The sequence below is a fragment of the Octodon degus genome, unplaced genomic scaffold, assembly GCF_000260255.1.
Source record: "Octodon degus isolate 3935 unplaced genomic scaffold, OctDeg1.0 scaffold00086, whole genome shotgun sequence".
NCBI lineage: Eukaryota > Metazoa > Chordata > Mammalia > Rodentia > Octodontidae > Octodon > Octodon degus.
Window position 1 is genome coordinate 5,981,128 of NW_004524662.1, and position 24,679 is coordinate 6,005,806.

The 24,679-nt window shown below is 40.9% G+C and overlaps 1 protein-coding gene across 1 annotated transcript in view; it reads right to left on the reverse strand.

The window, feature by feature from the left end:
• Npas3 (neuronal PAS domain protein 3) overlaps positions 1–24,679 on the reverse strand; it is an 812,688-nt gene that overhangs the window by 10,784 nt on the left and 777,225 nt on the right. Inside the window, exons 8-9 of the mRNA XM_023721834.1 lie at positions 17,196–17,389; positions 12,841–12,947 (exon numbers count right to left, since the gene is read on the reverse strand). Coding sequence (XP_023577602.1) covers positions 12,841–12,947; positions 17,196–17,389 — 301 coding nt within the window. The remainder of the gene's footprint in view (positions 1–12,840; positions 12,948–17,195; positions 17,390–24,679) is intronic.

Here is a 24,679-nt window from a genome sequence, read left to right on the forward strand (position 1 = left end):
AAGTGCTACGGATGGGGATGGTTTAAAAGGATGCCGGAAATGTGCAAAAGCCGCTGTTGTGAGTTGGATACAGATCGCCGGCAAGCGTGCACCCCCCGCAAGCGCGCACCCCCGGCTGGCCACTAGAGGGCAGTGTGCATTCGTCTACGTGGTCCACATTTGGCATGTCCTTGTCTCCGTCTGCTAAAATGAAAAACCTCTAACTGCTGTAATAAATTTGGCTAAATTAGCTGCTAAATGGTTATCTCAAGTAATATGTATTTGCATTAATCATCTTGCTCTAAACCAGAACAAGCCAGAGTCCTAAAGACGTAGTAAATTCATATTGTCCATTTAATTACGGCTAATAAGTGCTTCATATACAATAGTTTCATGAAGTACATTTTGATTTTTTTTTGGTGGGGGGGTAGGTGGATAAAGTGGATGAGAGCTGTGCTCGGGCTGTTGAAACTCTTCCTATCATGTCCCTGGCCACTCTTCTTGCCACTGAAAGTGATCACAAATCACATCTCCCTGTGTTGCATCTATAAACATATATGCTTTGATGCGGTTCTGTCATTCTTTTTTTATAGTATGCTAAACGGATGGTTGTAAAATTTAATAATCATGTTCTTTACCATTGCTTGAAAAAGCCTTGCTTTCATGAGTGTTTCAAATTGTGGCAAGTTCTGTTCTGAAACTACTGAATAATTTAGGGTATTTTTAAGGTCCGGAACTGTCACCTTCTCTTAGTGGCGAGGCTCCACAGGTAGTATTGTACTCTCCTCTTGCAGGCGATTGTAAGTTCTGCCATTCTGCATGCATGGTTTCCCAGGGCACAAAACTGTGTGGTGAAGCTCATAGCAGTAAAATACTAACTCTGCCACACAGCTCTTCTGTCAAACCATTGTTGCATGCAAACACGATGTGCTTTTATTCAAATCCGCTCAACTTGGTTAACTATTAATCCGGGAATGGCACGCTATAGAATTCTGTCCACCCTTTCACAGAGAAACCTCACAGCACTCCAATGAGTAGCTGGTGGTATCCTTCCATTGGCTTCCTCTCTGAAATGAATGATAACTCCAAACGGTCCCAGCACTTTTAACAAAAGCAGAGACTAAGAAGCTCCCTTCTTGAATCACATGAAGAAAGCAAGGAGATGGTGGGTAGATTAGATCAGCCTGGTTGCACGTTCTAGGCTGGAAAGTGATCAAGAGTGGGCATTTTTTTATCCCCAGAATTTAAAGTATAGAAAGTGGAAAAAAAAAAAAAAAAGGGAATTAGACTTTGCAGAATCGACATAAAGTTCACCTGATTTTTTTCCTAATACTCTTTTTCTTTAACAAGGAAGCAAAATCCCATGACTAAGGTGGATAACAGCAAAACTTCTGGCTCCCTGGTGCTTTTCAGGTGTGTGATGCAGAGGGGCTAAAAGGATTTCTTGCTAACAGGCTGATCTGGTGTCATCTCTGTAAGACAAGGCAGGGTGACTCGGCCTGCTTGCACACATCTGTGTTTTCTGGGAAACTAAATACTAATTGATGAGGGCCCATAAACACATTAATGAATTCCTTCTTTAGCAAACCCAGACTAGGTGCCATCTAGCAAAGAGAGGAGACCAAAATGAAAGCGAGGCAGGGCAGGGGAGCTCTGAAGTGAGGAGGTGGTTGTAAAAGGACCAAAGTGCAAGGGCCTGGGAGGTTTCCAGGAAGTTACATGACTGTCTTTAAGTTGCGCTGGTAAATTCCAAGAACCAAGTTTCAGAGCCCCCCATGCATAGCTGAAAAACTCAAGTTTGATCAAACTCAAATTATTCCCTGTCTCTAAGACAGAAATTTCAAAAGATGAACATCTTAGCATAGTCTTAGCTGATGTCTTTTTCTCAGAGATGAGTGCTTCTTGAACAAGACACCCAGCATCATTGGGAAGCTAGGTAATGATGGGTGTAAATGTGAAGTTAGCTCTCACTATAGCAATAGGCCAAAATGCTGCCCAACTTGTTTTCAGTTTTTAGAAAGTCTCTTAAAATAAGGTCACAATAGAGTCTTACTTCTTTCAAAATGAGCAAGAATAAGTTTTGCTTGGCTCTCCAGAATATAAATTTATGACTTTGGGATGAAGCTTATTTCTTGGGAAAAAAATCATACTGGCAAATCAGTTGGATCATTCCAGCTGTGCCAGAGGCAGGATCTGACAGCTTTTCCTGAGCTCATGTGGTCCTAATCAGCTCAAGAAGAAAAGCCACCTTGGTGCCAGTTTGAAAGAGATTTTTAGTGTGTAATAAATTAGAGAACTTGAAAAAAAAAAACAAAAACTTTTTGATTTCTTTTAATCCAGTGGTTTGTTGTTTTTTATTTTTCAGTTTTAGGTTTAAAGAGCAGAGAGAAATGAGAGAATATTTGTGTCAGGCTATTTCAGACAATCTCTTTTGAAGGGAGCAACAAAAATAAGCACAATATGAGCTGCTTGATCTAGGAGTCCTTAAAAAGATTGAGTTGTACCTTGAAAAGAAATAGGTACTCATCAGACCAAGGAGCCCGGCAGTAAGTTCATAACCACGTGTACACACTCTCAGGGAGGGGAACTGTATATGTGTGTCATATTCGGACTATCACATCGACAAGATGTGGGTTGGGTGCTACTAACTTGTAACTTGGCATCTTCTCTTTGGTTTATCTCAAAGTGTATTTTCTGTTGTCCAAAAGTCTTGGTGGAGCAGACTCTATGTCTTTCTTTGGAATTCATTGATTGCATCTGAACATGTCTAAAGTTATCTTTGATAGCGTATGACAGGAATTAGCTTTTACTTAAGGGTCTCAAAAATGCAAATGGTTCTTTTTTAGATTTCACAAGGCAAACATAAAGACACAGGGAAGATAAACAACTTCCATAAGTTCGCTTAGAGTCTTGCATGGGCCGGACAGGACCAGCACAAAAATACATTCTTTTTGCTTTGAAGCCTAAAATCTAGTCCACTGCTTTTGGCTGTCGTGCTCTAAGAAAAACTAAGATTCTATCCTCAGCACCCTCCATGCTCCAAGCTGAAAGCATCTTTTGAATTTCGATCTGTGCTCCTCGAATGCTGGAGGTGATCCTACACTTGGGAGAAGAACACAGTAGAGACCAAAGCTGCACACTTCTTGGTTGGCCAGCTCTGTTCAGCTGACAGTTGGAGAACCAGGAATAAAGTGCCTCTTTGACTTTAAGTTAAAACACAACCCACCCTTAACTGTGAAGGGAGTGGCAAATACAGTTCAATCAAAAGAAAATCGCAATATGCTTCCACTTTGGAACATGTGACCTTTACATCAAATATGCATCCCCTCCAAAAAATAAAGACTGGATGCTAGGCTTTATTGAATATTCTTTCTAAAATGTCACCTGGCCTCTTTGTTTAAGCTTAGTGATCAGCGTACAAGAAATATTTCACTTGTAGAGAATAATTAATCTTCCTCTACACATGATGAGCTTTTTTTCTTTTTTCCATAGCACACATCTATGGCCCGGCACACAGATACCAACAGAGGGATTTAATTTTGCCTTGGGAAAACTGTGTTCAGTGACATAGCCTGGTGGCTGAAAGGACATAAAGGCAGCCAGTGTCTGTGGCAGGGACATAACTCTGTTAGTAAATCAAAACAAATCAGTACAAGTTTGCCTTCAGAAATATGAATAAAAAAAGAGAACATGGTCCCTTCCTGTTGGAGGGTTCCACAGAAGCAAAGCCAAAGAGGCTAAATAGTGAGCTGGTTGTATCTAAAAAGAAGGAAGCAGTCGAATGCAGTCTGAAGAGGCAATGAAGAACACATATCAAAAGCGGTCTTTTAGCAGAGTGTCTCACAAAAGGATGCTTTGGTGGTTTGCATATGCATTAAAAAGCAGCAATACTTGGTGTATTCAGGTAAGTATAGAATAAATAGGAAATGGTGAGCTCATCGGAGATGCCACACTTCACATTCACACAGCTGAACAAAGAGCTTCATTATCGTCACGGCGATAGGAGGACGCATCTGCAGCGCCGTTCACCCCCTCCTTGAGCTACCTTCTGAGATGGCTGTGGAGCCCCGGGAACACATGCCTTCTGCTAGAGTCTCCAAAATTATTTCTGAATTCGCTACAGTGGAGTGTGTAAAAGTGTGTATGTTTAAGTAAAGGGGTGTGCTAGAATCACACTTTCTACTTAATACCACAGTTGGGTGCTTTGCTGTAGCCACTGGTTCCCTTTCTACATTCACAAAACTGGCAGATGAAACATGAAAAAGAATACTGACTCTTTAATCTCTGCTTCTCCACCTAAGGCCCAAGGCAGGCTGACAGGGAACTTCATTCTGGAAACAGACTTTAAAAAAAAAAATTCTGGATTACTTTTCCTCTGCTTTTGAAAACTATGGGCTATAGGGCAATGAACCTGACATAGACATAAAACAAGAACAAGTTTCTTTATCTAAAAAGTTATAGTCCTTGATGCTTACAGGAAGGTCATTTTCAAAACCCACAGGAAAAACAGCGTTGTAGCCACAGACTACATTAAGTGTTTTATTTAGTTGCAGTAAAGACAGTTTTTCATTTAGAACTGCTCACCGGAGCAACCAAGGCTTTGATGCCATGCAGACTTTCCTATAGATTTTGCAATTAGTGAGCTAGATGTCTTAAATAGCAGGCATCTGCTAATTGGTTTTTAGGGCTTTTTTTGGTAAATCTATATGCTAAGCAATATTTGGTACAGTTACATTATATTTGATATTTAATATGAGCTACAAGCTTAAGGACAAAAGACATGCGGATGCTCTGTGAGTGACTATGCATCATCTATGGATTTTTCCCCCAATACACTAATGACAGGCCCTGCTTGAACTGCTATCTGTGTGATTTACAACCGCAGAAGAGGTTTTGTCCTATACCACTGCCAATTGATAGATTTTTATTAACTGTTAATATTGAATCATGCACAAAACTTTTCATTGATTTGGAACATGTCAATGTGTTAAGTTTGAAAAATAAATTTCCCTTTTCTCCTTCATGATAATGTACTGAATCAGAGTCCCTGGCTTTTAAACACTGATGGTATCAGTATCAGATTCTAGGACAGGAAGAATCAAAGTAATTGTTGGCACAAGTGACATCCAAGTTCTTGGATTTTTTTTCAAGCCGCCTTCCGTCCAACCAGAGTTTTGTACTACTTTTATGATTCGGACATTTCTCAATGTAAGATAGTCAAGGACAGATTTTTTTTAAGGCTTTCATGCCCTTGTTTTTTTGGGGATTTGCTACTGAAGGGGAAGAAATATATTCATTAGCATAGAATTAGGAAGGACTTATGGCTAGGAATGGGGTAAGTGGTAGATTTATCCAACTACTCAGTATGAGTATTTTGGTGCCCAACTCTGTGCTGGCAGTAGTGAATGGCACAGTAACAAAATCTGCCATGGATACCCTCCTACTGTCATTTCAAATTAGTCATGCTAATTGTATCCCCCTTGTCAGTGACTGGTGCAAATTTGAAATATGATAAAACACTGGGCAATGGATTGCAAGAGGAAGTCATTACTGTGGGCAGCGGTTTAAAAAAAAGGTCTCTTCATTCTGAAAACAGGGATTTTCTTCTACTTGCCTTTGAGTGGCAAGCAAATCTTAGCAGTCATTTCCATTAATAAATTTATCATAGTGGGAACTCTGTGGAACTTGGCATATATGCTTGTGAAGTCCAGGAGTCTGAGTGAATTCACCGGGGCTGGGTGAATTCTTACCTCCTTCTAAATGCTGAAAACAGGAGGATCACTGGGAGTCTGATCTGTGTAGCGAGACCCTGTAGACCCTGTACTAAATACATTTGTAAAAAAGTTAAAAGTAAGAGCATTAGAGTAACCAAGTTGATTGTGATATAGGAGGACCTTTTAAAAGGTGAAAGAGACAAAGTAAAACTTATAGGAGTTTTTTGTGTCTGGTGGACTCTGTTTCAGGAAGCTGTCATTCTGTTGAGTCTATGGAACATCTTTTAAAATAAATGTATAGGTGCTAACACATCCAAATACATAGGTACATAAAAACTAGTGCTTATAAAATCACAAATATTTACATTGGCCCAGACAAATTCCATTTGTTTCTCTGTTATGTAGATTTTTAGAAATCCAAAACTTTGTGGTGAAAATGTTACGTGCTTCCCACGTGCAGTCATCCGGATCGTTCTTGGCAGGGACACTGCCACTTTCTTCTGGGTAACACAACTCTGATTTTGGACTTCATGTTTGATGGCCTTTTCATCAAAGTGCCAGGGGGATAAGCCTTGATTGCTTCCACCATCAATGGTGATTCCATCCCTTGGCCAATGTGCGGTTTAGGCTTGGGGATAGCTGAGAAGCTGGACCAGGCGATACAGAGTGAGTGCTTCTCTGCAGCCAGGTGCCAGGTGGGGGCTTCGGGGATGCTTTCTCTTTCTCAGTAAGGAACACAAAGCAGTGACTCACTGTTTTCTGACTCTGGACCTTGCCTTGTAGGGAAGTGATGACTAGAGGGTGTTACAGGTATCTTGTTCATGAAGAGAGAGCTAAGACAATTGCAAAGAAAGTTCAAGTCATTTTTAAAAAGATTTTTTTTTTTTTTTTGTCACATAACCAGAAACATTTTAACTGCTATACCTCAGTCCCAGTTCCAAAAGGGCATGGGAGATACAGATGTGAATAAACACTTGGAATACACTGGTTAACTCCACATTTAGGGACAATTTATTATATAGTAGGAACATACATGGATTAAGTCCTGTGCTGCTTACTTGTACTTTAAAAGGTTTGCGGTACCGGGGATCAAACTCAGGACCTGGTACTTGCCAGGCAGGTGCTTATGCTGCTGAGCTATCTCTCCCACCTTTTAAAAGTTTTGAGATTTTTTTTTTTTGAGACATGTGCCACCCTGGAGTTGATTTTATTTATGTTAACTAATTTAGGCTAAATGGATGGTTTAGAATGTGAGAATTTATTTTCTAAAATTTTTTTTGGTGATTAAGTCTTATAAGAATTTGTTTTTTTGCAAAAATATAAGTTGTTATTTTTTAAACCACAGCTACTAATTCAAATGCTAATAATGAATAAGAACCCATGGAAGAAGAACATTTTTTCAGTCAATTCAAAGTTCCGGCTTGGTCTGTGAGGAAAGAGACAAGATTCTGTGCTTAGTTTCCCTCCCCTGCTCCCCTAGACCCAAGCGTTCTGACACCCTCCAGATCTCCTGCATCCTGGCTTGTGCTGTCCTCTTTCAAGGTCCCAAGGAACTGTAGGGCTTCTTCTCCACCCTCCCCTTGGCTGCCCCACCTCTGAGGTCAGTGCTTTGTTTGTATATCATAATAATCTTTCTTTTAGGGAACCTACGCATAACTGGCTGTTCCATGCTCTCTTCTCTGCAAGCAATGTCAGTTCCATGGAAGTAGAGATTACAACTTAGTTATTTTTTGAAAAATCATAGCAGTATCATAAGGCTTTATACATAGGAGTAGGCACTTGGAAATGGTGCATGAACTTGAAGGGAAAACATGGCTGCACATGTTTACACATGTAATCAGTACAGTGTTTCTCTGTGAGAAAACATGAATGATCTTCTTTTTCTTCCCAAGTTGGATATTAACAATTTTTATTTCCTCCATACATATTTAAAGCTTTACATCTTTGTTACAAAAGCAAGTTTATCAAGTAATCATGTCTGTATCACAATTGAACACTGATTGAGAAGCAGAACCAATTCATTGGTCACGTTTTATTGTTCTTAACCAAATTCATCCAAATCCAAAGAAAAATAAAAATCTTTGAGGTAGATAGTTGGTATGTATTTGCTCCTTGTTAAAATAGTGTCTCTAAGTAATAAAATGAATAGTACTCCATAGTCTTTACAATACATAGAGTCAGCAGGAGATCTTTTTAATTTCAGATTCTGATTCAGTATGTTTAGGGTAGGCATCAAGTTCTGCATTTCTCTAAGCTCCTGTGTGGTACCATTCTGTGATGTGATGTCAGTACTGCGGTTCTAGACCACTGTGTAACAAATGGAGCAGCCACAGCTGGTGAGGAGGCCCTCTTGCTGGTATTTGTTTTCTGTGGTGCCTGCCTTCAACTTAAAAATGAGCGTGCCAGAGAGAAAGGGAGGGAGGGAGGGAGGAAGGGAAGGAGGGAAGGGGGAAGCAGGAAAGAGAGAGGGAAGGAGGGACAGAGGGAGAGAGAGACAGAGAAAGATTATAATCCTAATTTACTCCTGCATAAAAACCAGTCTTCTTCCCATTTCCTGTGGTAATTTTTCAGTTAACAGACAGGCACATGATATAGGCCGCAGAAAGCAAACATGGTAGCTATTAAATGCATTTCCTTCCATGGGAATTTTTACATTCATATAGAAGGAGTGAAAATACTCATTTACCTTAGGGAAAAGTCCAGCCAATAAGCATGTTGCAGCTAAATTCCCCAGGCCAGAACAAGGGCTAAGATCAAAAAGAAAAAAGCCCCCATGCTCTATACATTTGGCTCATCCCTCAAACTTTATTTCTTCCCTTCTTTCCCTTTCAGCTTCCTTTGCAGCGTGCAATGGCTGCATACCCAAATCAACAATTAAATTCCCCCTTTGTTTGTGTGGCAGATGACAAATGCATGGAGGACATCTTGTGTTGCCTAGGCAGGCAGGGCACTTACTTTGATTGATGCTCGGTTGTGGAAAAAAATGAGCTGGGAAGGAATTACAATGGAGGGCCTGAAGACTGGAAGGGGATATACTAATTAGTCCTGCATTAAGCAGTCTGCTTGCATTTGGCGGTGAGACGCCTTCAGGAGGGAAGTGTAGGGGTTATTGATGCAAAACAGCATGCAATGCATTATGCCAGGTAGCTGCATATTAGTTGTGTTAAGAAGTATAAAAGTTTGCAGTTAAATAAACTGAAATAAACACTTAGGCTGCTGTATTTTTTAAACTATTCATCCCCAGGTACATGGGGTAGGACACCGGTTTTCTGTTCACTTGGTCTCCTAGACAATCTGGAAGTCTCTCTCTCTCTCTCTCTCTCTCTCTCTCTCTCTCTCTCTCTCTCTCTCATAATTCTTATAGAATTCTCTCATCCTGGGCAAAATGTTAGGAAGGGAAAATTGCCACCACATCTGTACTCACAGCTCCCTTTCTTTTGAAATCCAACAGCTGCAAAGCCTTAAGCCTTGCTGGTGGAGGAAAAAAAGTGTCACAAGGAGGAAGGAAGTTTCCCCTCTGAGCACTCTTTAAGAGAGTTATTGCTGATTTGACCCAGGAAGAACCCTGGGGATGTGTCAAGACAAATTCAGCTTCTACTATAGACAAAAGGCTGGATTAATTAGGAATAAAGAGAAATGCAAAGCATGTATCTATGTTTGGCTCAGCATTCTATTTTTCAGATTATAGGCAGAGGTAGCGTGGTGGATGGCTGTATTGTCATCTCTCTCAGGAGTTAAGGCAACACAGATGCCTTGGGTGACTGCAGTATGTGGCTGTAGGAGACAGGACTGGTCACCTTTAAGTCAGCATCTTCTGAGCCAGAGAACTGGAGGAAGATGTGAGGTGTCATGATGATCAGTAATGTGAGTGGTTTAAAATGCAAAACTCTAAATGCTGGCTTGATCAATTTGGCTTGAACAATCAATGGCACTGGGCTTAAAGAAAGAAATCACAGAGGTCTTTGGTCACAGCCTAAGAGAAAGGACCTCCAAACCCCTTTGGTTTTCAAGTCCTATTATAGTTTTACTAACTCACATGTTGGCACTAACATCATGATTCTTAGTAACCATTTATGTAGAATTCCTTTATGGAGACCTCAAAAGGTAGCCCACTGGGAGAATAGATGCTCTCAAATTCTTGCTTTGGTTGATCAGAGTTGTCGAATCCAGGTGTAGCTAAGATTCCCCTTTATTTTTCCTGTGCTAGAGATAAGTTCATGTATTGATTTACAGATGCCTGAGCTATGAAAAAAAGTACTAGTGATAAAGATAATATTTTTAGTTATTAAGGACTTGTGAGTGTTTTTTCTTTAAGTATTATCCATAAACTGCAGTAAGACATACATCAAAATATCAGATGTATGATCAGATGCCTAAACCTGTCTTTCATGGGCAGAACCAGGAATTGTGCCAATAGCTCCAGGAAGAAAAGCTAAATAGTTAATGTGGTTTATTTTTTAACCATCTCTTTGTTTTAGAATTCTATCTTATTGTTGAACTGATGCTATGTCACCATGACCTTATCCTGCCAAGAAGGCAGAGTTGAGGCATCCTTCAATAATAGCCTACGGCTCAGGACAAGCAAGATGCTGTGCTGGCTTTTTGCCTTTTCTTCCAGTGTTTACACAACCAAGTCTTATTACATGCTCTGTCATTTTGTTACTGGGCTGGCTTTGGTTTGAGAATTAGGTAAACATCAGACATTCCATCACACAATTTTAGACTCAATCTTACTTTATAATGATGTTAATGTTTATTGTACAAAGCGAGATGCATTTGTATATTTTAGCATTTTATTTCAGTCACAGAATGCAAAACCTGACATTGGAATCAGTTTGATTTTTTGTGTGTGTGATTGAAGATATTAAGCACTACAAGAATGCTGAAATTACAATCTGATTAGGATCAAAATTCTTCAGGATCAAAACACTCCTTTTCCTCCCCCTACAGTTTTACTAATTGTGTGCTACTTGACATTGTGGAGTTATTCCACAGCATGATAGCTAAATATGTGAAGTGTATTTTACTGTGCAGAATTATCAGCTCATTTTATTTGTTTTTCATGTATTTAAGGTTATTAAAAGAACTCAAAATTAAAAGTCATGTGTACGAATTAAGAGTGAGCTCAATCTTTGTTGGTAGGCTAAATCATGAAGCAGTAGCTAGTACATCCATATCAAGGAGTGAAAAGAATCACAGAATTTGAAGATAACACCTTCCCTGTTTATTAGTTGGCAAGATACCAGAAAAATTAGGAGAATTGCACAATAGTGAATGGCTGAGTAGTTTATTTCCAGGGCTCTCAATTTACTCTGGCTACTGAAAATGAGATAAAAGTAGATCGGAAAGAATAGCATCAAACATATTTGTTGGAGACCTTTGCTTTATAGGAAGAAATGAACTGCCCTAGCTCACTGTTCCTGAGGAATTGTGTTTCTTGAAGCTGTAAATCACATCTCAGAGAGATAGCATGACGTTTTCAAAATAATAACCAAGAACAACAGAGTTCTTTTTTGTTAGCGTCAGGTTTCTGGATTTAGACCTCAAGTAGGACCCCAAAGTCAGAAAGCACCTATGTCTCCCCCCCCCCACGGCCTATTGCGGTGTTGTAAAAACAACATACTCATTTTTAAAGCTGGGATCTTTGGCTTACATTGCGCTAAAATTTTAGCCATGTCCATGGCCCCCTTTAAGGATCCTGAGTTTTCTCCATTTTCTCTGAATTCCTCGCAACAAAGAACCTGATGTTTCTTTTTAGTGAAAAGCACCATTTTTTTCCTCAATTAATTGAAGAGCCATCTGCTTCTGTGATACATGACACCCATTCGTTCTTAGCAACAAGTGTGTTCCCTATATCTCTGGTGTGCAATATCTAGGCATGTGCCAGTCTTGGAGTAGAATGTGCTGGAGAGCAGCTATGCAAGCAGGCTCTGCCCCAAAACACAGTGTACGTGTAGTATATGACATGGGATTTGATCCCCTGTCCATGTTGCTGGTGCAGGGTTAAAAATACAGCACAAGATGGGCCCACTTGGGGAGAATGGCTGGCTTCCTGTCTCCATTATGCACTTGAAGATCTGAGTTCAAAATGAAGGGACCATTGCAAAAGGCAGGACAGATTAAAAAAATCTATCTTCTACCATACAGGGAAGGGGTAGACACAGACTATTTGGCTGGTGATTACTGCATAAAAGCCTCAGTATTTGCCTGCACCATTTCATGTGTGGCACCTCACATATACTTAAAATCAGAGTGGAAACCGGGGTTTAGAATATTCTAGGAATGTAGCTGGTGGAGTGCTTTTTTAGGAAAAAGCTGTTGGATGGTCATAGAAAGGAGCCCTTGTCAGAAGAGAGCACCTCCTTCCTAGGTCCATCAGATGAATGTTCCTGTCAGATCCCTGCTAGGAACAAACAGCTCAGGGCACTTGAAGGAAAAATGCAGGAAGCTGCTGATGTGGGGTTCTGCCTGCACCCCACCGACATGCTGCTGGGCCTGCTTGTGTACAGGTCACAGAGGCAAGTCCCTTGGAGTTCAGCCAAAGGATCAGGACTTTGGGAGCTAGACTCAGGGTGGAGATTTGTTCCTTTATCCCAGTACCTGGAGCCTAGGGATACCTGCTCTTTAGAATAATGATCTTTCCAGAAAGAGCTTGAAAAAAGCTGCTGTGTTCATACTATGTGCTCTGCTCCTAACCCTGGGCTTCCCCCTCACCTTGTTTCATGGCTAGTCAGGTAGGCATTTTTCTAAGGCTCTGGCCTTTGTGAACTTGTCTTCTGCCATATGTGCTTTGAACAGGAAACTACAAATGTCAAAGTGGAAGTTGCTCTCTAGAAAATGAAAGGGTCAAGGAAGCACTTTTGAGAGAGGTTCCCTCACTGCTTCATGGGAGAGGGAGCACGAGACCCCATGGAATTCTGGGTGAGTGCCTGAAGAACCAGCGCTTTCTCTGGGCTGGAGGTCCAACTTTCAATCCCATGTCAAAACATGTTGAAATGATTTATGTCTCACTTTTTCTCACTGTATTTTGACAATCCTCTCACATGCATACAAGAGAGATGAAAGAAAAAAATCAGCACTGAAGCCAAACAAGGGTCAGGGAGAGACGACACCCGCCAGGGTCACTTCCCAACACAAGGGTACTTACAGTCCAGGTGACTATGCCTGATGCCCTCTACGTCTTCAGCATGGATGAAGTGGTAGCATCTTTTCCCTACGATGTCTACAGGGGTCAGATCCATGTAATCGCTAATTCTACAAAGAGAGGAACAAAACACAGGCTGGAACTTAGCAAAACGGAGAGACTGTCACATGCTGATACTACTCTACTGATACATTATTATCATGCTTGATAGCCAGGAGGTTGCAGCACAGGGTTTTTCAGAACCAGGAAATGTGCTAGATCAAGCAGTTGTGTTTAAATAATTAGATAGGTTTTTCTTTTTCTCTTTTTTTGGCATTAGAATGCACATTAGACAACATAATTCCATGAAATTATTGAAAAATCAGTAACAATGCAAGATCCTCATTACAGGCCAAGATAATTCAAGGTTACATAATAAAATAAAAACATGTTATGTTTATACCAAATGATTAGAGACACCTTTCATTTAAACAGATTGGCCTTCTACTGGGTATTTCCATGAAAAAGGGTTTCAACTGCTTCTTGGCATAAAGTCCAAATTGGCATTTCAAGGGATATAATTTAAATGCTGAGACACACAGATGCCTGGGGGTATTATCTTTTTTAGTCTTAGTCATTTGGGAGCTCTGCTTTTACTCCTGGCTCTTTTAACTGGTACTTAGATTCCTCGCAGAAACTTTTAAACCATTGTAGCTCTTCCAGGCTGGTGCTCCACGGTGCATGTGTGGAAGCCCCTGTCACTGGTAACCCAGACATCAAAGTCCTCAGGCAGAGCACGGAAAAATAGAACCCAAATTGGACAATGTACTGGGGGTATCTGCCTGGTTTACACAAACATGTCAAAATGCTGATTACCTCTGTATCACCAGTACAGATTCATTTTCGTCAGTCCAAAACAAGATTTTTGTGTGATTTATTCTCTTTACTGTCCCTGTGGTTTTTTTTCTCAATGATTTGTAACATATGGTCTATTCAATTATGAAGTAAACCTTTGGAAGTGATGCATTTAAGAAAACCCTGAGGTTATGGTTGGGAAGTCACCTCTATACCTTATATCATAGAAAGAATTGAAAAAAACCCACCCCAAGTTTAAAGACCCAATATACCCACAAGACATAGAAATAAGGAAGAAAAACAAAACTTAAATACTGTGGAATATTATGAATTGTACTACTAAGTGAATTTCTCAATGAATAGTAACTTAAATGATATTTTTGGCCAAATGACAATTCTTAGAGGCATAAGAGTAGTTGGGGAGATGAAAAGGAGTGTTTTTCTTAAGAATTCCATGGTTTTGTGGTAAAAAACACATTAGCTGATGTTTTCTTAAAACCATTAGCCTGTTTTCCAAGTGTAGTTTACACCCCTGTTCTGCAAATGTGGGAACAAGGATGTCATTAAAAGACCCTCCTTGGTGTTCCTGAAATTTGCCAGCTCTGCTGAAAGCATTAGGTGTCAGCTTTGCCCCAGGCCATCCTTGGGAATGCACAGAATGGTCTGCAGCTCAAGGAGCAAGGTTTGTTTCTAGTTAACACTTCCCTAATTAAATAATAAGCTCCTGGAAAGAGCCATTCCATTCTTTAGGGAAGGAATTTCTTTAGTTTATTCTTTATCTGAGTTAAATCATTCAAAATGATCGAAGTCCTTTTTATATACTAGAACCTGTTATGGTTCTGAATGTGGACCAGTTCTGCCATCAAAGATTTCTTTAAAAATATACAAAACTCAGGCCCTTGCGCTTGGCAGGGAAGTGCTTATTCTACTGCGCCATCTCCCCGGCCCCAGAGAACTAGAATTCTGCCTTGAGAAATCTGCCTTTTACTCTGATCCTCAGTTTCCTCCCCTGGAAAGCAAGCTCAGAGGTTGGTGATGGGATTGATAAATGAAATGAAATTCACATAGTATTGTTGTGGCGCAGGTATGCTTTTTCTGTAAATGAAATACACAAATACACAAGCACCTTTATTTTTTTATTTTTTATTTTTTTAGGGAAAGGTCTACAGGTTCATGCTCTCACTACTAGATCTTACTCATAGTGATTCTACTGTTTTCTCCTGCTTACAGCCTCCCAAGTTTAATCCTGGGATTACAGGCATGTGCCACAATGCCCCATCTCATTCACTATCTCAGTGTGCCCTGGGGATGGGGCTGGCACAGCAGGCCTGGGGATCAAACTCCGGCCCCTGTGTCTGCTTGTAGGTGCTTTAATCTGCTGAGCTATTTGGCTGGCCCTTCACAATTACCTTTAATACAGATCTTTTTCATAATTGCTGTCATCTGCAGTCGGGAAGTAATGCTATATTGTATTTGCTAATAGAGGTTATATAGAAAGCTTCTTTTTAATGTGAAGGGAAAAACCCTAAAAGTGGGTCACAGAAAATGATCTCAATTAGTAAATTGGTACCATGAAGCACTCAGGTCCATGCAACTTGTCAAAAGAATTAATCAACTGATAACAGTAATGAAAATGAGGTGATGTTTTGGGATGGGACAATCATTGGAAGTTTGATAAATAAGGCAAAGCCCCATAGTTTTTTTGAAGGGATGATGGTGAATTCAAATGAAGTAAACTATGCTCATCCTCTGGCTTTGTCTCTGCCTCCTATGGTTGGGTCTCCTCCTACAGTATTCTAAATTTTTAATCAGAAATTAAGCAGCATTGTAGGTGGCAGTCCCATTCTCTCATGATTCATGTGTATGAAAAGTCTCTTGCAGAAGTTATTCTGATTTTTCTCTAGTCATATAATCTGATCTTGGAAGAAAAATAAGGCCAAGGAGACCCCTATAGGTTGGATTTAAGAGCAAGGGCTTTTATGTCTAGCAGCCTTGAGTTTAAGTTTTGACCAAGAGCAAGAAATCCTTTCTCTCTAAGCCAAAGTTGCCCATAGGTGATAGCAATAGTGACAACAGGTACTTCACAGAACTGTGCTGAAGCTTGCGTGAGACAATGAGTGTGATCTGCACATGGCTAAGCATGTGGCATATATCTATTAAATGTCGGTTCTTTTCATTATTTCTTGCCAACACCAGCTAATCATTCTGGCTAACTTGTCTTTTCTCAATATGTTATGGCCATTCTAGAATATCTTAGACAAACCCAAATGCATAGTCATGATGATAAAACTTTTAACAAATGCCAGTGAAACTTGAAGAACAGATTGAGAATTATTTATGAAATGATAGTGACAAGTTCATGAAATTTTCTACCTGACTGAGCACTCACAGTAAGGAATAAGGTCAGGTGGGTATCTTTGCCACTGGCCCTCCTCTGCATCAGACCCTGGCTGGGAGTGGTATGTGGTTTCCAACCTGATTTCTATCTCTTTGTCACTTCTCAGTAGGCTGAATGCAGGAGCTGTCTGACTTCCTCTTGGCTGGCCTCTGGAGAGGTCAATTACCCTGCTGCTTGTCCATTCTGCCCTTTCATTTTCCCTCTGAAGGCACGAAGGCGCTCAGAGGGCTGGCTGAACATATATTGCTTCCAAGCCTGACAATAATCTGTGCCACAAAAACATCCTCCAAAAACAGACGCAGTGATTCTCCCTGTGGCTTGAGGGGATGGGTAGTACACCAGGCTGCTTTCCCACAGCTACTGTGTGGGCCTTTTGCCCTCATATCCCATACCCTGTGATTCTCTCTTCATAGCAGTCTGCTGATGGGCTGAGGACGGGTAGGTGAGAGGTCTGAAAGGGCATTGTCCTACTTCTTTGTCCCTTGCTTTGTGCTTAATGGAAAAAGTGAACTTTTTAACCGGAGCCTAAAATGTCCTTTTATAAAAGTTCCAACTTAAGGAAGAACTGCCAACTCATTTATATGATGAGTCATTGTTCTTAATTTATAAAAGTAAAATCCTCAGGGTGATAAAGTTTTATTTAATAGTGTTGCAAATTTCTTTTTTGTCTTTTTTTTTTTTTTTTCCCCTCCAAGGGCCTTAAATTCTCATTTATCCTCCCTGTACTTAATGTCTGTGTGAATAGTGACTATTGTGATGCCAGCCCTTGAAATTAATTGGAAGTAGGTTGCACAGAGGCATCAGAAAAGATACCTTTCACTGCATCATTTTGCCAATAATGTCTCCGTTCTGCTCTTCCCTTGGGTTCTCAGCCAAAATGTGCTTTCTTTACAGCATACGATGTCTGGGTATCCCATCCATACAATTGTTGTCCCTAATGTAAATCGGGGCAGCAATGTAAATTTTAAATAAAAAAGATGTTTGGTGTAGGTCCAAGCAGCCATTAAAAATGAGATCAGGATTTAGAATGAGCCTCACTAAAAAAGTAAAATCCTTCAGACTGCCAGAAAAAGAAACCCTCCAAGTGCAGTGGGCAGCAGGGCAAAGGAAAGGAAAGAGAAAGTACCTATTTTCACAGTATATGATATTGAGGTCCATATTTACTCGAGTGACGAACATATGGCAGTCAATTCTGACTTCATTGATCGTAGGAGGAGGCAAGGCGTGAGCTACTACCACAAGACCCATGATTTGGCTGGGGACGGTCCTCCCATGGGATAGTGATACTCTCAGGCGTAGCCGTCCTGTTATGTGGATCACCTGGAACGGAACATTAAGTACAGGACACCAGTCAAATTTACATGCAAGACTTAGCAGTTATTTCTTCAGAGAAATGCAAAATCACATCTGGAACAACCAACATTAGCTTGTATCTTTTACAATCATAAGGTCTGTCAATGCGTCCTCAATGTCCTCATGGCAAGAGACAAAAGAGAAATAATAATATGCTCTGAAAATTTTTCAAGGTAGCATCATTGTAATGCCATTGCTTTTTTCTAGGACATCTCCCCCATCACACACACACACACACACACACACACACACACACACACACACACACGGAAGTTCTTTGCTCATATTAAATAACCAAAAATTTGAGCCTGAAGCTGCAGAGGTAAACATTTGCATTATTAAATCTCATTGCTAGGAGATGTTTGTCTCTTTTCCAGTTTATGTGGAGAAGGATTACATGGCCACTCCTTCCCAAATTATGGCTCAGAGCTTTCCTTCCTTTAGGGGCTGGTACTGCAAGAACCAGACTCTAAGGCATAAGAGTCTCTGGGGCTTTGACATGCATGGGTTCTTCTAAGGACAGACCTTTCACCTTAGGCAGCCCTGAGTTACTAGGAATACAGTTTATTGCAGTATCAGTGAGGTCAGTAGTCATAGGACTTTGGCTTATGATTTATTCCTTGAGCTTCTATTACACCACTGTCAGGAAGACTTGTACCATTTTGGTGGAAGCTCTGATGCTCTTGCTCAGAAACTAGATGGAAAATATTGGGCTATAATTTTGTGTTATATTTAACCAAAGTATACCTAATATATTCCAGGTCACCCAGAACCACCGAACTTTTGCATCTAGGAGAGTCATAGCACCAACTTCCTGAAATGCTGTCTTGGAGAAAAAAAAAAATTATAAAAATGGTAAAAACTATGAAGGATTTGTGTTGTGCTTTGAGATGTGTGTGCACAAGGGCATGGAGACAGTTGTGTATGCACATGTGTGGGTGAGTATGTGTGAATACTAGCTGTGTTCTGAGCACCTTGCTACTGTGTGAAGGGTACTCCCACACCAGGCCAGAGAAGTCATCATTGTGGTTCGCTGTAGTACAAAGCTCATTTCTAAATGTGAAAAATGAGTTTCCACATTTGCTTGGCTCTCCAAAGGCATCACTGAGCACCATGCCATCTACTGAGATCCTCCTTTCCTTCTGTGCCATAAGGAACCAAAGTAAAAGGAGGTCTCTCCCCTTACCTCCCAGAAGCAATATGACCTCACATCTCCTCTTCTTCCAAGGGACTGCACTGGCAGTTCCTTTTCCATTTTATTTCCCTTCTCTTAAGTTATTCTGCTTTCCTAAAGCAAGCCATACTACTGTCAGTAAGGAAGCAGGATCAAAGCTTACAGGGCTGCCCTTTGGAATTCTAGCTGTTCTAAATAAAATTTTCCCTGTCACCCTTCACATGTGTGCCCAGAACTGTGGATCTGGAAACACCAATGATGAGGATTATTTTGGTTATTTCAGCAGTAGCTTTTGACCACCTACATTTGAAGTTGACTAAATTCATACTTAATGCACCTTTACTTTAAGCTTTGGTCAGATGAGCTAGTTTATGAATATTTGAAAATGTTCCTAGAGGCAAGGATGCTAAAACATCATCACAGAAACACATTTTTTTGCAAGACCTCATTAACTAATAAAGAAATAGCTAACAGAAACAGGATTAACTTCACAGGAGGGGCTTATAGTCCCTGGTCCTCCTCCCAGCTAGGCTTACATAGCTGCTCATTTATCATGATCTGTCTTGTTTTATCAGGAAAACTCAGCTTCTTGGAAAAACACAGATCTATAAATGCTCAGGAAAATGCACACCCAGAAATAATATGCTAAATAAATCCCCATTTGGTATTCTCTTCCAAAGCAATTTAAAAGGTGTCTGGTCTAGAGAATATTCGAGAAGGCAGAGGTGGGGAGCTGGCAGCACATCAGGTGGACCTGGTCTCCAAGTCTGCCTGAGGCCTTTGTGGTATCAGAGGGGGTCAAAGCAGGGTCCAGCGGGGGTCGAGATTTGTAGTTTTCTGGTTCTGTTACCCTGGCGAGTCACTTAGCTTGTGTCTCAATTTCATTTTCTATGAAATGGCTATTCTACAGTCAGGAGGTAGTAGAGTGAACACTTTTAAAATAGTAAAGAATTTTATCACTCTTAAGTAGTATCTATTTGCCTTTAAAAATATTACCTAATAAAAATAAGAATCAGATAGGGTTGGCCAAAGACCTATAAGTGCCTCATTATTTTAAAAGATCGTGGGCCAGCCAGATAGCTTCAGTGGATTAAAGAGCCTACTGGCCCCACCCCCAGGGTGCGCTAGCTGTGATTAAGACTGGGTGAGGTGGTGTGTGCCCGAAATCCCAGCACTTGGGAGGCTGAAAACAGGAGAATCACTATGAGTCTTATCTCCATAGTGAGATCCTGAAGACCCTGTTACTAAATACAATAAAAAAGAACAAGATCATAGCACTTATATGTGGAAGAAAGTTTTGAAAGCTCTATCTTAGAACCCTTCTCTTTCATATTTTACATGAGGAAGGAGGCTCTGGAAAGTTCATTCCTTCTACAAAGTTATCCGTCTTGGAAATAAGTCACAAACAGCTTGGGCTCTATTGGTCTCATTCAGGTGACATTTCAATGTTGTTACCTCTGTATGTATTTTGTGTGTATATTTATAGGGACTGAAACTTTGGAACATCAGAAGTACATACTGCATGCCCATTTATCATCTTTGGTAAACTATATTATGAACCTTCAAAAAGCTTTCATTAATAACCAGAAGTTCAGGTTCTTTTTTCAGAAAGAGTAAAACTAAAAAAGGGTTGCAAAATCAGAAAATCACCAAATGTCCTAGCTAAATGGTTGGCAAAAAATGTCCAGAAATACTCAAGAGAATGTGAAGGAAACTGGGGCTGAAGCAAAGAAAACAAAAATCCATAAGGTCCCATAATTAAGTTTTAGGGTTATCTAAGGTATTCTTTCCAAGTTCCTTATATAATGCCAACAGATCTTCTCCCACATGACAGGTTATGCTCACATTTTAGAAACATTTGGCAGGATGTTCTAATTTGGTGGGGTTGGGTTGGACTCCTGTATTTGTCTATGCTGTAAAGCTTCAGAGGCAGTGCAAACTGCTCAAGAGTATCTACCCAGTAAGAAATGTAGAACACTAATATATGAGGATAAATTCCACTTTCAGAGCAAAAATGGATCTAAATTTCTTGCTAAGAACCTAAGTAAATAACTAATACATTTTTTAAAAAAGAATATCTATCCAGCTAATGGGCAGGAAGCCACACTGGTATGCTATGGGCGGTAGGGTGTGGCAGCTGGCTAGGGAAATGGATGGGACCTGCCATTCACAAGATCCCAGGACAACATGAGGATCCTGTATGTAGAATGTGACAGACATGGATGACATGAAAAAGAGCGGGAACGCTGCCATTGCACATGTTTGTATGGTACTCTGCACTGTGCCTGAATGTGACATATTCTTTCATTTTTGCTTTTACTCTCTTTTTTGGCCAAAATTTGCTCTGCAGAGCTGTTTGCGCCCATACTCATTCATCCTGTACGTTTCAAATAAATGACACTATTTTTGGCTTGGCTTGTCCATTGTTTTGAGGCAAGAACCACCTAGAATAGTTCTGGTTGGTGAACCATTTCTAGAATCTTTTTTTTTTTTTTGGTGGTACTGGGGATTGAACTCAGGACCTTGCGTTTGCCAGGCAAGCACTTATTCTACTGAGCTGTCTCCCAAGCCCCTAGTGAACCATTTCTAAAGAAACTCCCCTGTAATTGGTAGCTGAGCCAACCAGTAGAGTACGCTTTGGCAGGCCAGCAAAAAAGGAACATTTTGGTGTGGCCAGACAGGAGAATAGGTATTAGAGACCAAGATATGGGCCAAGCTGCGAAAACTTTTTGTTTCTCTCCACAGGGTCCTGTTCTTCCTCCCTTTCCTTCACTCTTTACGCAGGAGAGGCAAGGACTATTCTCTAGGCACCCTGGGAACTCTTGGCTACTTTTCCAGCCCTGGGGAGGAGGAAAGAGGAAGCAGGCTTTTGTTTTTCTTTTTAGCCAGTTGTGTTCACTCCACAAGCATGGCTTGCCGTCTGTGGCTTTGTTTGTTGCATATGTTGCTGAATTTGCCCATCTCCACAAGCCCCAGTTTGTAAATGGCTTTTTTTCAGTTTGTGCTTTGGTCGAGGGCATGCCGCCACATCATCCTGCCTCGCTTGCCAGGTGGCTAGTCACCATCTTGTCATCTTGTCAGTCACTATGTGTGGCTCTTACCTGGACATGCATCACTAGTATCTCTCTCTCTCTCCCTCCCTCTCTCTTTCACCCTTTCTTTTTAAAAATAACTGGCCTTACCAGGTAAGCCTTTAATTTTGAAGAGTACACAGGCTTATGAAATGCAACAGAAGGCATCATGTTCTTTCTTCTTGCACAAAAAGTAAAAATAGTGTTCTATCCCTTTAAGAACTCATGCTGCCAGGAGACCTTTACAGTGGCCCCCAGCCCTGGGCCACCGTGTGTGCCTAAGACAGGGCTGGTGCAGGCCTGGGGGCAAAACCAGGGACCTGCTTCCCTCCCAGAAGGGAGTTTCATCCTACCTCCAAGGGGACACAAATGGGAACGCAAGGGAAAAAAGTATCCACTTTAAAATGTGCAAGGATTTGGGCAGGAAAGAGGTGACCTACAGCACTTTGGTCCAAGAGCTGGCTTGAGGCCATCTTAACCTGGCTTTTGTGCTTTTCTGTTTAAATGCAGGTAAGTTGAAGATGTACATGTTGCCTGAGCAGAACAGCTACATTACTACATTACTAAAGTAATTGTGGTTGTAAAAGAAAGAAAGAAAGAAAGAAAGAAAGAAAGAAAGAAAGAAAGAAAGAAAGAAAGAAAGAAAGAAAAGCAAGCAAGCAAGCCATCCATCCCAACTTTTGATACTTCTGTGACAGTAACTGCAGAAGATGTTTTTCTCCTATAGCTTCTAAGGACAAGTTGGACCATCAACAGGTCCAATAAGGTGGTTAAAGGAACCCAATAGCTCATGGGAGTTTGGACTAGTGAAGGCCAATAGTTGGCCCAGCCTCCTTCTCCCTTATGAGTTAATTGGTCCATATGTGAAGAAAAATGCCCCTTGAGGAGGGCTTGCTTCTGTGATCTTCAGTGGTTAAATGATGTCAGCATCATTCTAAGGTCCTCAGATATGTCTGTCTGGGTTTTGTACAGTTGAGCAAGGGGATACCTTGTGGGTGTCAAGGCTCCTCCTTATGTATGTGACGCTGCCTTAAGAAGCAGAAGCCTAGTTATCTTTCTAGGTCCCAAGATAAGCTTATGGGATATCTATTGGGATCTCTTCACTGTGTGGATTTCACCAACTTCACCACTAGGTCATATCCTTGATGAATGCAACAGTTTGATCCTGAAAGGTTAAAATAAGAACAACCTATTCACTGTTGCAATGTGGTGTGGGTTCAGTATGAAGGAAGATGTAGCAAAAGATGGGTGCAGATGGCACTCTAGACTGTGAGACTGTTATCAAGGCACAGTGTTTCTGCTTGAAACATGAAGGGTGGAGTGAAATGTCTTATGTTCAGGCTTTTACAATTCTATCAAAAGGAAGGCTCAAGTATTCTGGTACTTAGTGTAGCCCCAAGGAACACAAAGATATCCTGGAGGACCCTGTTCCCAAACCCCCATCTGTCTCTCAGGGGATCTCATCTTGCTGATCTATTTAGGGAGGATAACCACACTGGGAGGTCACCTCAACTCCACTCTTATAATCCTCAGGCCAACAGATCAGCTCCATCCCCTCCAGGTAGCAGCAGACTCCATTAGAACCTGGTGCCCCAGAGGCTGCTCCCTCGCAGCCTCCTCAGGCAGCCCTCAGTCCCAGTGGGTACACACAGACAGCCTTGAGCCCCACAGGTTGAACCCAAGGTGAGGCTTCCTACTACTCTGGCCTACAACTTGTCTTTCCCATAAGAGAAGTCCCAGGGATGGAAGAAAATACTTGAGTACATATTCCTTTTTCAGTTGCAGATACCCAACTGGGCAAGGAACAATTAGGCCAACTATCAAGAAGACTCTTAATAAGTTTTCAGATGAGTTTCAAACTTTGGCCCTTGCTTTTTGTTCTATCATGGCAAGATACACAGTTCATCTTGTCCACTTTCTGTACCTCAGATGAAAAACACAGAATGCCATAAGAGGCTAGGAACTAGGTAGATGAACAGTATGCCTTAAAAAGAGAAGGAAATCACCCTGAACAGGCTATTCTCCCTTCAACAGAGCCAAACTGGGACTATAATAATTTGCGTGGACTAAAAATGGTATCTAGTATGATTGTTGATTTTACCATGAGATGAAAAGGTACGTTAAATGATCTGTCAATTATAGTAAACTGAGTGGGGTCTTATAGGGCACAGAAGGAAAAACAGCTTTGTTTTATAACTGATGCACAGAGGCCTTCTGCAAATATAGTGACACAGATCAACCTTCCAGAATGTGAGGGACACTAGTGAGACATCATTTCATGTGTAAACCAGACCCAGATATTTGACATAAGCTACATAAAATTTCAGATGGGGCCACAGATACCTATGATTTGGATCTGGCCTTTTCTGTATTCTATCAGGACCCAGAGGAAAGAGAAAGGAGAAAGGCTAAAATTATAGCTGTTCAAGTCCCAATGTTTTAAACTCACCCAGGTCATCTAGGGAAAAATTCAAGGACAGCCAAAGAAAGGGTTCCTGTGTCAAGTGTAAGAATCCTGGACACTGGGCATCAAATTGTGCTAAATCTCTGCCTGGGTCCTGTTCTACATCTGAGGCAGGTAATGTGTCTGACTCTTGGCACGGACGGTTTGACTACTCCTGCTCCCAGACAGGGGCTAAGTCAGCCAAAACCTCATTTCCTTCTCTGACAACTGAAGAGGACCTAGGACAGCCTGCAGTGCCCCATTCCATGGACATCACTATCTCTGAGGAATGCTGGGTAATTTTGGACATCATGGGTGAACCAGCTCAATTGCTTTTAGATATAGGGGAAGCTCATTCTGTTTTAATTTTCTTCTCTGGAAAACTCTCAAGTCATTTTTGGGGTTAAAGAGACCCCTGGTTGAAGATTCTTTACTTCTCCTCTGATGTATCACTTTAAGGGTCAAATGTTTAATCAGGAGTTTCTAACTGTCCCATGGAGTCCTATTCCCATGCTAGGAAATGATTTACTAACAAAATTGGGGGCAATTCTTAAATTCTAGCTAATGCC